The sequence below is a fragment of the Apis florea genome, unplaced genomic scaffold (genome assembly GCF_048593485.1).
Source record: "Apis florea isolate Af1SG1 unplaced genomic scaffold, ASM4859348v1 contig_3496_pilon, whole genome shotgun sequence".
Classification (NCBI taxonomy): domain Eukaryota; kingdom Metazoa; phylum Arthropoda; class Insecta; order Hymenoptera; family Apidae; genus Apis; species Apis florea.
In genome coordinates, this window is record NW_028256773.1 from 8838336 (window position 1) to 8852948 (window position 14613).

The 14613-nt window shown below is 39.2% G+C and overlaps 1 protein-coding gene across 5 annotated transcripts in view; it reads right to left on the reverse strand.

Annotated features, from left to right (window-relative positions):
- Positions 1-260: 260 nt before the first annotated feature.
- Positions 261-14613, reverse strand: part of LOC100866598 (WD repeat-containing protein 47) — a 61730-nt gene continuing 47377 nt past the window's right edge. For all 5 annotated transcript variants that reach the window (XM_086913031.1, XM_012494633.3, XM_086913029.1 and 2 more), the window contains 5 exons: positions 9575-9771; positions 4956-5125; positions 4353-4660; positions 3477-3699; positions 261-3357 (listed from right to left, as the gene is read on the reverse strand). In XM_086913031.1, coding sequence (XP_086769157.1) covers positions 3212-3357; positions 3477-3699; positions 4353-4660; positions 4956-5125; positions 9575-9771 — 1044 coding nt within the window. In that variant the 3' untranslated portion in view covers positions 261-3211. The remainder of the gene's footprint in view (positions 3358-3476; positions 3700-4352; positions 4661-4955; positions 5126-9574; positions 9772-14613) is intronic.

The following is a 14613-nucleotide window of genomic DNA, read 5'->3' on the forward strand; positions in this document are numbered from 1 at the left end:
ATGATTGCCCGGTTATTATGGGAAATTTTCGAAAAATCGACGATCCAGGTATCCGACCAGAGGAAGGTAATCGGTTAATTCTCTATCGTCTTATATATATATATATTAAAAATCATGGATCTTATTAACTTCCTCCTCGCTTCGATCGCGTCGATCGAAGAATTAATTCACCACCGATGTATTTTAAACGGTGCGCGTTTTTTTTTTTTTTCAAGTTTTTTCGAGATCCATAACGATTTTCGGTGATAAAAATAACATCGTTTAATAACGTAAATTTTATTGTTTATTAAATTAGACGTGACAATATTATGTCGTATCTACAGGAAAAGTACAAAGTTATAAGTTATGCTATATGTATATCATATGTATATATATTTATATTATAATACGGTAATTATCGTACGAGATAGCGAAGAGATTTTTTTCCTTTACTTCAGCGTTTTTACGAGAACTCGACGGGGTGAAGGATAATATATTTAGAATCGTCGAATTGTCTCGATTCTTAATATCTGAAACCGGTAAGGGTAGAGAGAGAGAGAGAGAGAGAGGATTGATGGAAACGGATGAGGAAGAGGAGGAGGAGGAGGAGGAGGAGGATGCGAAAAATATAAAAATAAGTGTGAATCGCCGAAAGCAGTCACGACAGAAGGCACGACAAATTGCTACACGAAAGCAGATGCTCGCGGACATTTTCGTTTTCGTTTTCTTTATCCGACCATCATCTCGATCACGATCGATCGCGAAGAATAATACGTTCTTACACATTTCGTTCGGATGAAACGAAAATTTCGATTCGATCTTAAGGCAACATCGTGCACGAAATCACTTCTGCCATCGCTCAAATCATTCGATTTCACTTTCTTCCCTTCGACCGTTCACGCAATCGGATCGATCAAACGTTTTGCGTCTCCGTGTTATATTCTTTTTATCGCTGCTTCTCCCTTCCACATCTCTCTTCGTATATCGGGCGTATATGCGTGCATAGAAAGAGGCTTTTAAGGTGCTAGATTCGATGGATGAGCGGTAGAAGGACGAGCGATACTCGTCGTCGTCGTCGTCGTCGTTTCGAATGGAGAGAACAAAAGATGGAGAGACACGATTAACGCTCGCTCCGATCATGCGAATAGCTCGAAGAAACGTGCGTTTGTGTATGTACAAGGAAAAAAATGCGATTCGTTCGCTCGCGTATCAGCGCGACACTTTCTCCCCCTTTCCCCTTATTTTCCAGGGATTTTTCAAACGGCTTTGGCGATTGCGGCAAGCGACAACGTAAAAACCTTTGTATAAACCTTTCCTCGTGGTGTGTGAACGCTTGTCGCGTTGGTTTCGCGACGTTTTCGCGATACGTCAACGAACATCCCTTCCCTTCCCTTATCTTTCTTCGACGCTCGCTCAGAGAGAATCTCGTCTTATCCTCTTGGTAAAAAATAGCGATTAATAATATGAGCGTACGTATATGTTGTTCCTCTTAATATGAGATAGATATTTATATTATATTATAATATGCGTAATATGCGAATATTTGGCGTAACTTCGGGGGATCGATAAGACAGGGACGACGATTTGGTGGGAAGAAACGCTTCGAAACGATTTAAATTAAGGGGGGGGGGGGGGCACAAAAAAAGAGAAAAACAGAAAAAGATACTTAAATAAGAAAAAAAAGAAGAACGATAATCGTTACGACTAATACGTAAAGATGAAATAGAAAAAAAAAAAAACATACACTCACACACTCGCGGATGGAATCACCAATCAAAATGGTTAAGTAAAATTTACAAGTATTTCTTTTACGAATAATTCTAAAAAAAAAAAAAAAAAAAAAAAAAATATTTGCAACGTAAAGTAAATAAAGTATCGAGTAAAAGGAAGAGAGCGTTCAGAATCTAAAAATTACAAACGGTGATTACGTTATTATAGGGAATATTTTTTTTTTCCTTTTTTTTTTTTTTTTTGGCTTCCCGTGATTATCGTGTTTTAACTCTATGCTAAATGTACAGCGAGTAAGAAAAAGTTATTCGCGACGATTATTACAATTAAAACGTTATACAATTATATTTATCGATATCGATATTTGTAAAAAAAAATACTTCTTATATATATATATATTTTCCAAGATAATGCAAAATAAATTGAATAATCTGTATCTGTGCGATCTGTGTTACGTTCAATTTATCGATAATTTTGATTGATTGAAATATAACGAATAAAAGAAAACAACAAATATCGATTTGGAAGAAATATTTATATGTTTCGTTTAAATACTTTAAAAAGAATATAATTGTATAAACTGTTTTAATTATAATATAAGTCAAATGCGTGAATTACTTTTCATACTTACTGAAGGTACACCGGGACAAAACACGCGACCGGGAGAAAGAAATTCTATACAAAAAACAAGAGAAGAGGACAAATGCTACGCGGTAAATCATCGCGATAAAGAATTACGCCTCGCGATGACAGTTTGCTCTCGAAATAAAATAACAGCTAGGATGTCTCTCGTTTCTCGTATACACGCACGTCTCATCATCGCGACGTCGTATAAATACTTGCAACGACGAAGTTCCCTTGTCGGTTGTTCCGCAGTCTTATGATTCCTACTAGAAAACGATGACTGGTCGTCGATAAATGGTTAACGCCTAGAACGCTCGATGCTACATCGTCTCTACGCGAAAATGCACTTTCACTCCTTCTCATCCGAGGCTCTCGAAGCGTGTAACGTTTACTTAATAACACCGTTAACAATGTTCCTTTGCGCGGTTTTTAATCCTTTTCTCACACGCGCAGCATTCTGATTCAACGTGTTTCAGGAAATGTTTAATTGGTCATGGTTGAATTATTAGCGTGAAAAAGAAAAACTTTTCTTCCTGATTTTTAATACGCTTCGCTCGATACGATTCACGATCGTTCGTTCCCCCCCTCTCCCCTCCGATTTTCCATATTTTCTCGCCCGGATTTCTCTCTCTCGAATTAAAAATGAAAGGCAAGAAAAGAAAGAAAAAAAGAAAGAAAGAATGAAAAGAAAGATTCGCAAATCGCTTCGTTCCATTTGTCAAAATTATAATATGTATTAATATTACGATATATTAGGATCGATTGTTACGAGGGAGAAAGAGGAGACGAACGATCGTGATCGAACGGTGTACAAGTGCGATTGTTGCTGAAAAAAGTGTTACGAATGAGAAACAAACGCGTGCCATCGACGTTTGTCCGTCTAAACAGGTGGCAGAGCCCACAGAGTTGCTGTCTTGTCAGCGGAAGTACTGAGGAACGAGAATTCCGTCGGGTGCCATCGACCGGATATCACTTTGTCCTGATGTTGCGCGACCACCACGCTCGGCAAGGGCATCGTTAAATCACCTACGAAATAAATTCAAAACGAATTAATCAAGTTCACTCCCTTTCCTTATTATAAAAAAAATAGATTATTCGTTAACGTTGAAAAATCATGGAGAGAACATAAGTAACGTGAAATTTACCTTGCAAATCGGTTAGAACGAGCTTGTTATCGTAACCGCCTGTGAGCAAGTAGTAAGCCGAGGGGGAGAAACGTATGCTTCGGATATCAGCGGCGTGTGGCTTGAAGCATTGCACGGTTCTACCGCCTCGAATGTCGAAGAGGACGCAGCTGCTGTCCTCGTGGCCGGACACCAGAAGACGCCCCGATGGATCGACGCAGAGCGCCGCTACCGGGCTTCCGACCTGCAACGGGATCAAATGCTGATCAGACACGCGATACTGATTCCGTTCCTTCCTTCTTTTCGAGTACGTCCGATAAAAGTTCGATCCTTGGATGAAAAAGTAGAGCGATGCGAACTAGAAAGAGGGAAAGAAAGAGACGTGACGTTCGTGTGAGGGAGGTCAAACGATGATCGGTGCGATTCGAAAAACGTGGGTCGAAAATTTTATCGGACGTAGAACTGAAAAACGAAACTTAAACAACGTAAAAAGTCGATGCATGTCGTCGTCGATGCATGCTGGATAGATACTGGATACTATTGTGAATTTGAACAGAAACCCTTTCCTTCGCATCGATTTATTTTATTTATCGATCTTATTTATATATATATGTATATTTTTTTTTTATTTTTAATCGTGTATACATTGGATTGGAAAGAATTCCTTCGATCAGGGCCGATGACAGGAAGAAACGCTACTCGAGAATCTGAAGAAACGCTAGGTCGATGGATCTGAAGTCGAGCGGAATAGCGATCGATAAATCTTTATTGGGATATAATTATCGCGATAGAGATCGAAAGCTTTTTCAATTGCTACGTTTCCTCTGACATTTCAGATCCTTCATTTTGCATTCTAGAAGAAAGGCACGACCATCTTTAAAAAGGAACTGAACTAACCCTGCTGCCAGGTACCGTCGCCGGCGTGACCATGTTCACGCACCCCCTCGTTCTAAGATCCCAAAATCTGACCGTTTTATCCTGCGATCCGCTCACGAACATCGCCCCTCCCCAATTGTAAAGGGTGAGCACGTGTCCGCTGTGACCGCTCAACGCCTGGAAGGGCGTGCCGGTGGCGCAATCGGTTACGTAGATCTTGCAATCACCGGCACCGCCGCTGATCAACAAACTCGACTTGTTCGAGGTATCCTCCAGGAAGCACAGGTCGCGAACCGTGCCGTCGTGCATCGTAAGCTCCACTTCTTGACCTGAAACGGAATGATGTATTAAAAAGGAAGAAGATTTTTTCTTTCTTTTTTTTTTTTTCGAAGAGTTACGTCACGCAAGAATTATACAGGTAAAGAGACGGAGTGACAAGTAGTAGTAATAGTAGTAGGAAGTTGAAAGTATAAATGACGGTCATTTCGAGAGCAGATATATGGCAGATCGACACGATGAAATTATACTCGTCGTTGTTAGTGGGTGAAAAATGTTGGAAGAGAAAGAAGGAAATGTGAAATCTTTTAAATCTCTCTCTCTCTCTCTCTGGATGGATAGATTTACCTTCGAGATTTGATGTGTCGGCGTTGAAGCGCATCAATTTGACAGTTTTGTCGTTGCTTCCGGTCGCCATCAACTGGCCATCCGGGGTCCACGCGAGGCAATATATCGAGCCCTTGTGATGCTTCGTTCTCTTGAAGAGAACTGTGGGCTGATACGTCTGGTGATCCTCCCTGGAAACGAAATCATCGAGTTTAACGTGTTTCACCACCACCCATTTTTCCACGTTTCTTTTGCATTCGTTTGTGTCTCGATCGAGCAATCGTAACGAACGCTTGTCCGTTCCATTTCACCGCTCAAGTATCACCGGCAAAACAAGTAAATAAATCACGCGGATTGCGAATCGTTTCACTCTTGTTCGTCCATCCAGCTTTCCATTTCGAAGCAAGAAAATTCGAGGCGTCGATCATCGAGATATCGATCGTTAAATTGAGATTCGATAAAAAAATTTTCTTTCAAAGAAACGTTGTAGAAAACGTACACGTGCATTTAAATTATTTTGTCGCCAATTTCTAGGAGAAAATGTTCTATTCCGCCCATCGTATCGTTTATTCACCTCGAGCCGCAAAATGAAAGAAGAAACTCGATCGACAACGATCCAGGAACTCGCGAGGAAACAGTTCTCGCCCTCCCTAGTTCTCATGCGTCACTTTCCTTCAACCTCGTTTCCTTTCTTCGTTCCCACACGATTGCGCGTCGTCCTTAATTGAACGAGCCACATCAACGTTTTGGCCGTGGAAACGAGGGAGAGGACGACATCGTCGATACGATTGTCGAAACAGGTAGCTTTCACACCGCCCTCTCCCCCTCCTTTTCTCCTCTCTTTTCGCGATTTTAATTAACTCGTTGGAGGTTTTCTCTCGACCGATATCGCGTATTTTTCTTCTTTTTTTCGAGGTTGTTGGCCCGTTCGAAAATCTATCTCGAACTGCTCGCGTCTCGTTTCTCCCCTCGCTTTTCTTCACTTTCTTCTTCCGTGGATAAGAGCACGCGAGGAAGAAGATCGCGTGTTCGAAATGATCGGCGGGCCAACAACCAATCTCGGCTTCGAAGCGATGGATGGACGGACAGGGGGGAGAGGGATTTTCAATTGGTCCATTAGAATCGTAACGCGTGTTACTTTCTCTCCAAAGATTGGAGCCACGTCGAAGGAAACTGTCGGCTCGGTCGAAGGCGTTCACGGTGAATCCGATGGAACAACAACATGCAAAATTGCGGCCTATCTCCGGTGAAACTGCAATTATGATAAACTGGAATTGCCGGGGATGGATGTTTTGCGACTTGTTTTTTCGAGGAGCGTAACGCGACGGATGATTTTTTTCAACTCTCTTTTCTGAAAGTGTTTCCAGAATATTTTTAAGCCTCCTAATCCGAACGAGAGGAAAGGATGATCCACTTTTCACAACAATTTTAACAAAAGCAAAAACTTACGAAAGGGAAAAGATGACAACAAATTGCGAAGAGTAAAATTTCTAATGAAAGTTAATTACAGTTTCAATTTCTTCTTTATTAAATAAGAGAAAATAACGGATAATAATCTCTTTTTAAAATGTTAAATTTTTAAACTATATTTCTTCTACACGCATAAGTGAAATTTAGATGGAAAAATTTCAATTTAAATTCATCTGATTCTGAAAAAAAAAAAAAAAATAAAAAAAAGGCTTATTATTTTTTCTAGAACCAGAGGTAGCTCTTCTTGCTCTTTTTCTATATCTTCAAAAAAAAAAAAAAAAAAATGAGATCGATGGGATAACAGCAGCGGGAAACTACATCAAATTGGCTGTTTTTGATTGATGAAAAACGCTTCACGACAAACGAAGAGGTATACCTTTATCGGTCAATCGAGTCTCGAGTTTATCACGTTCCAATTTACACTAAGGGAGGACAGTGTGTGAAACGATTGTCGTTGCGGACAAGTGTCGAGTGAACGGCGCGGAAAAACGATAGATTTTCCCACTGACACTTTTTCTCTCTCTCTCTTTCTCTCTCTCGCTCATTATAATTTGCACGGATGGATGGAAAAATTTTCTAGTGGACACTCTGTGATTATAGAGATGGAAGAAAGCGGCTGAGTAATCGAGGAATTTGTGTTTCGAGGGAAGTTCCGGGCTAGATCGAAATGATTCGACGAGGAAAACAGTAGTTGAGAAAGCCTCGGACGCTTTGTCGAGTATTTAAGACTGGACTGGTTTGTTTAACGGATAATAAGGAAGAAATTTTATAATTTAAAATGTCGCGAAATTTACAAGGAGTTCAAAAGAAGACTGTATTTTCTATCTTATTACCATGGGAGAAATCATTTTGATTAAAAATTAAGAACACGTATCGATCGTTATACAATTAAAATTCGAAAAAAATTGATCGATAATCTAAATGATTCCTCTGATGATAGACGATAATCGAGCGATCAGAGACGACTTTCTAACGACCAATTTTTCCTCGTCTTCGATGTAACCTAGCATTACCAGTTGTAAAAAAGATTTTCTTCGCAATTCAAATCACGAGTTTAAAATTAAACTGTCGCGAACAACTATCCGCTGTGGATTCATCGAGAATCACAGGGAAGAATGATTTTTAAACGAGACTCCCATTTGTGTTTTTCTCTTTCAAAAGTTGGAAGAGAAGTTTATTAGTAGAATTCACGTACGTAAAAGAGGCATTCTCCCGACGAAAATTTTCTTAATTTACAATTCGTTCATCCAACCTCCCTTTGTCTACCGTAACTCAACGCTTTGTACTTTCACCTCGTTGTAAATATTAATTTTAACGCATAACGTAACACGTAGACTCATCGTGGAGAATCATCGTCGTTTCGTTCTTTTGCCGGGCGTAAACTTTGTGAGAATTACCCTAACGACTATCGTCTCTCCAAAGACAAGATCTAAAGAGTCGCTATTCTTTACGACGTTGTTGAAATATACTCTAGACACGGTATTTCACTTTGCTTTCAACACCACGATCCTTGATTTGACGATATTTTTATGCAGCAATATATGAAATTAACACCGTAGACCAATATATAAATATGTATAAAAATTTGTAAGTTCAATGCCGGATACAATTATGTCAATTAAAGATTATCCATTTATGGAACAAAAGTGTGTTTCGTGTTTTGGTATAAAAAAAAAGTAGAAATAGAACGAAGAAGATTAAAAAAAAAAACAGAACTAATTCTAAACTTTCATTTCAACTCGAATAGAAAATTTGATGAGATAAGTAAAACTAATACAGCGAGCAACGCTTTTATCTCTAATCCGATCTGCTGTTATTATACGAATAAAATAAATAGAACGTCTTTTTTTTTTTTTTTAACGATTCGTACGAGAAAACTAATTTATTTCGTCATTTCCATTACTCTTGGTCTCTATATTAAGAGAATCAAGATAACGCGATATTTTCTAATTTTTTGTCAAATTGCGAAATATCAGTATCACGATCGGTGATAGAATATTGAAATGAAAAAAAAAAAACAAGTGTTGAGAATTCTGTTTCTGGAACTTTTTCATAAAAGAAAAAAATAACAATTTCAATTAAATATAATTGTCAATCAATTACAGAATTAAAAATCCGAGAGATGGTTATTATTTACAATGTATGTAACGCGATGATTTCACGGTTCTGGTTAAGAATTTTAAATGAAATTCGTTCAGAGCGAAGAGAACGGAAAGGATGGAAGCACGGGGTAGGGGGGGAAGAATAAGAGAAAGAGAGATCGAGATCGAATCGGGATCGCGGACAATAAGAGAATCGCGCGAAGGAATGGAGGAATGCTCCGTTTGGTATGAAGGCCTTCGTCGTTCGTTAAGCCAGCACGCTTGCGTAAAATTAGTCCGCTCGGCGCGAATTTAAACGCGGCTCGAAGATGACGACGATTCGCGTACGATCGAAATAGCGGTTGTAAATAGCGCGCGAATGATACCACGTCGATTTCTATTTTCCTCTTTTGCAACGGAATCTCCCGCCTATCTCTTCTCCCGTACTTGAAATGCACACATACACACATATATATATATATATATACACTGCAAGTATTGTATTCAGTCATGCAAGGAAATATAATTCAAATTATTACTGGTAAAATAATAAAATGGAATGAATGTACGTCGTAAATGCCTGCTACTCGGTAATAAACGGCAAATAAATTTATATACGATATAAAAATAAATCATCTATAACACAAATTTTAATCTTGTAAATCATCGATGTGAATTTCGAAAGTTTTCTCCTCTCGCCTCGTTTATGCGAATCCAATTTGATTGATCGTTCAGAAAACGATATGAAAATGAAAAAAGAAGAAAAAAAAAACAGCTTGATTCTACGCGTTTACAATTTTTTCAAAATTGCTTTCCGGATTTTAAATCGGAGATAATGTAAATATACGAGACCAAAGAAAGTGGATCGTTGATTCGTCGAACGTATATAAAATCGCGAATGAATGATGACAGAAAGAGAATCGAAGAGAAAGGTAACGCGTACAATTTAAAGAGAGATTAAGTTCAACGGCGAGAAAAGTGAAAATCGCGCGAAGAGAAGATGATGAATCGATCGCAATTAGATCGAAGAAAGAAACAAAATTCTCGAACGAGAAGTAAAATTCTTCTTCTTCTTCTTCTTCTTCTTACCTGACATCGTGAAGCTTTGGATACGAGCATATTCTCAGCGTCTTCGAGTTCGAGCCCACAGCGTACAATTTTCCATGGGGGTGGAATTCCGCGCATCGCACCGCTTGGACGTCCTCGAGCGCCGTCACAGGGACGAATCTCGGTCTTCCGCCGTTGCTGCTTCCGTTGCTGGCGTCGAGCTCCGGCCTCGGTTCTTGCTGCGAACGAGATCGAAATCGAATTCGTTGTGAATCGTGCTTCTCTCCCTTTTTACGACGCAAGCAAAAATGATTTTATCGATACAAATAAATAAAAAACAAACAATAATGGTAATGATGATGATGATGATGATGATGATGATGATAAAGAGCGTTTAAGATTCAAGAAATTAATAATTATTAAGAATACAGATATCTAGATTCAAGATCTTGAACACGGTGTTACTTCATATGACTCGAAAATTTCAACCGGTTCACGTGAAATTATTTATTCGATCCGCAAACATACTTTAAATAACACTTGCTCTACTCGTACTTCGAAACTACATATTTTCGAGATTTTTCACCTATGACTTCTGGACTATCTTACTTACATTGGTTCCGTTAAAAAGAATTTTATCGGACCGATAAAATATATTCCTATTACTTCGTTCAACAACTTTCAAAGCTTACCGAAACGTCGTATATGATAAAAATGAAGAATTTCATCTCACAGTTCGTTGCAGTCGGTATTCGTAGAAAAACCAATTGAAACCACTTCTCGTTAAAGTGTTGAAAAGTGGACTATTTTGATTACTACTTCGCGTCAGAAAAGCGACTTGTTCGGGAATTACTTTTCCGTTTTGAACCAGTTCGTTCCCTGAAAGAAAGAACGAACGAACGAGTACCTTGGGATCGGGGAAGCGAGCGACGAAAACTCGAGGAGAATTAGAAAGTCAGACCTTGAAAGGATTTCTAACGCCTCTCTTTTCTGCACACAATCACTCTTGTGTTTACTTGTATGCTAATTCGAGGTTCCCTGCTCGAGGCGGTTTATCATGAGCAAATTCTCTCGTCGATAATTATTATCATTATTATTATTATTCGAAGATTGATAATAGAAGAATCGAAGCAGGTAGAAGTTGACATTTCCGAAGACAGATCGTTAGGTTTATTTGAACGGCTCGATGAATTAACGACGAGAATAATATGATAAAAAAACGATTCGATATCCGCATAACCGTGAACAATCTTCCAAGTATCGTGTCGTAACCCAGTTTTGCAGTTATCTGTTCCAGGGCGGCTCGTTAAATCCTTGTGTTCCTTCTCTCAACAGATCGTTCCTTCGATCTCCTATAACGTCATACGAGAGCCGATTAGCCGTAGTTGACGTAGGCAACGATTGCGAAAAACTTGGCAAGAACGAACGTTCGATGGGGAGATAAAAAATCCGTGATAAATTTTCAATTTTTCCTCGCACGTTTTTTTTTTTTTTTCATTGAACGAAACCCGAGCCAATCCGGATGGTTTTGCGACTCTTTCTTGCACAATCATTTGCATGCCTCGTCTTATCCTTTTACTTTCGACCACGAGTTCTTCTCGTTCCGCGATTATCTCCGGATAAGGAGGTAATTAAAACGAATCGAGGAGCTGACTCTCTTATCTTCTCTGTTCGTCGGTCTCTTTTTAACGAATCTTTTACGAAAAAATAGAAGAAGAAAAACGAGATCGAATCGAAAACATTTATTCTTTATTTTACCTTTATTTTACCGGTCTGGAAACTGCTCAAGAAGAATACTTTCCAACACGAAGATAATATTCTTAACAGAAAACAAATATTCGCTCGAACATTTCGTACAATTAATCGCGATAAGAAGGAAAAAATAACGAATACGTTAATTTTCTTGCCCTCTCCTGGAAATATCACGAATGGATTAAAATCGATATTGAAACGAGTTAGCCTTCGAAGACAAAAAAGGAAAAAGATTTATCGTTCGTTGAACACTTCGCTGTGAAAGCAAACAATGGCGAAGGAAAGGGAAATTTTGATTCGCGCCGAGGTTGTTCAAGAATCACCGGATCGGGACGACACGATATGATTGATGCAACGACGATTATTTTCTCGAGCGTTGTATCCATTAACTTTACACGCAGCCAATAATTTTCGTTGCACAACGAGATGTACGTTTGATTTCCTCCGCGATAACCCCGCAATTCGAACGTTCCGTTCGATTTACGCCATTCGAAACCTTTCTAAAGATTCTCCCCTTGTTTCGAGCGATTTCTAAAAATTCGCTTTAATTTCATTCTCAAAATATTTTTCCCTTCTATCTCTCCTTTTTTTTCTTTTTTTTTTTTTTTTTGCGTGTCTTCTACGCTGTTTATCTCGACGAGAAAATCGAGGCGGGATAATCAGTCGGTTCGAGCAAGTAGCAAGTTTCGATGTTTGCAAAGTGGAGGGCCTGCTCTGGAGGTGAAAAAAAATTGGAAAGATCTAGGACGAGACAGGTGGAGAACGGGAACGTTTCGAGGAACATCGCGAATCAGTAACGCTTGCTGCTTAGTCACGAACACCGTTTCTCCATCAGTGTTCACCATATTGTGTTGCTCGTCCAGGGAATAGTAATATAAGCGAGCCGCTAATACGGTACGTAACAGCGCGTTAAGCGAAAAATAATTAATACGAAAAATAATATGAACGCACAATTATGATCTAATCTTTGAGTCCCCTTTTACGACCTATTGTCGAACGCTTATATTATCGTCAATAAACTCTTACACCAAGCAATTTCCGTTTTGCGATATTGATTTATTCCGTTCTATCCTTTTCGAGCAGAATAATCGATGAAATTTTCCTAAAATAATACGAGACAGAGAGAGGACCTCTCGTTCCTCCGCGCGCGAAAAATTTCATCGATGATTCCGGCTTTCTTTCGGACAAAGTTTAATGTTCCGGAAACGCGAGTAAATCATCCGAGAACCAATTTCAACGGATTTGAAATCAGAAGCCTAGTTTCGCCGGTGGATCACGAAAATCAAGGGATTGTGCGCCAAATTAATTCAATATTGTACAATCTTTAGCATCGTTGAGTAAGCAAAACTGCTCGTTACAAGATGCCAAAATAATATCGAATTTCCATCTCGATCATCCGTTGCATCTGACGCAATCAGAAATCGAAGAGTAATCGTTCGAGAAAAATTTTCACGAATAATTCAATACTCGTGCAAAGTTGTCAAGCAACGAACGAAGCTTTTTTTTCCACCAGTTTCCAACTTTCGATAATAAAACGAATTGATTCCGTTCCATCACTTCGAACGATACTATTAAAAACTACTAAATGCTACGAGATTTATAATCGATACCGTGAAAACGGATTGCGAAATATTTGCTACAAAGGATGCAACCACGAGTGAGAGAGAGAGAGAGAAACACGTTAATTCACGAAGGAAACAGCGAAGGCCTTCGATCAAGCATCCATCCTCGAGGACTATCCGTGTCTCGATGAGAATCGTTTTCAAGAATTACAAGAATGTTGGCGCGATCGTTAGAAAGCATCGAACAATCATTGGAAAGACACTTTGGAAAAATTAATTCCTTCCTTTACCCGAAATTTTATTAACGCGAGTGAAAAATCGAGATGACGTGTACGAGGCTGTTTGCCTATTTTTTTCCATAAAAGATTCGAAAAAGGAGGATTTTCGGGATGGATAAACAAAGTTGGGAACAAAGTGGTGGAAGAAAATGTTTTCACTCTTGACGAGGAACCGGTCGGGCCGGAAGTCGTGTCCTTTCTCCGGGGCCTGGCAGATGGGTCATCGAGGATAATCGTTGATCTTTGTCAGAATGCAGGGGATATGCGGCGAATTCCGGTGAAACCAGTCCCAAGCGTCGCGGATCTGGGTTGCGACATACTTTTTCAACGCGAGGCTGTTTCAGGATATCGAAGATACGAGACGAGGCTTATAATAGTATCGTGGACAGTCTCGCGGGGTTTCTTTAGCAGGAATGGACTTTCGAAACACGTGTAACCGAATTTCACCGCTCGAAATTGCACTATCATTCGCTACGCCGATTTTGCGAGGAAGCTTAACAAGGAGGCGGCGAAAAATCGTGCGGAATCGAGTGATGAAAATTTTAAAAAACGTGCAAACTTTTTGAAAGAAGCCACGCGAGGATCCACGAGTGATCGATAATAATGTTCTTATTTATGTATGTATATGTGTGAAATATTCCAACGATTGGATTGGATACGAGGATTGCGTACAAAACTGTCGCGTATATATTCAAAGAGGGAAACAGGTATTTCATAATTCACAAATTGGCCGGAAAAACAATTATTGGATAACGTGTGATTAATACGTGCGAAGGATTTGAGGAACTAGTTTGCCCGCAAATCGTAGGGGGAAAAAAAAAAGAAAGAAACGAAACTGGAACGCAGAAAGAACGCCAATTTAATAAGTCACTTGCATCCAACGAGTTGTTATCGAACTCGCCGTGCACAACCGGTATCGGAGCGAGTACTTTTTCCAAACCAGAGGCCTTTCCACCGATAGATCGCGTAATAGTTCAAACGATGCTCCCCCTCGGGCGTTAACAAGTTTACTATGTAACTCGCGCGGATTGGTCACGGTTTAACCATTCTCCTCTTCCTGCTCGTGGACAAATCTGAAAGTCCAGCGGCCCGAGATGCGTTAAATTTTTAATATTTATAATATTTATTTGCATCGTGCAAAAACACTGATGCAGAATTAATAACGATATCTAACGATCATTTTCTCGCTAAAATTTCATTTAAAGGGTTTACGAGTTTGAAATAGAATGCATTATGTAAGCAACAGAAAAACTCGAGAAGTTTGTGAAACAATAATCCGTAAAATATTGGTGATTAAAAACGTAAAGTATGGAATCATATAAGCAAGTAAATTGGCTCAATCAAAAATTGGCAAACGTTGCAAAATTTTACTTAGATAAAATTATTACTAACATAACTAACAATACGTGACAATCTATTGCTCGAATTGAAATCATTTCGATCCATCCAGTATGATAGATGGGAACGACACTTTGCAAGAAAGAAAAAA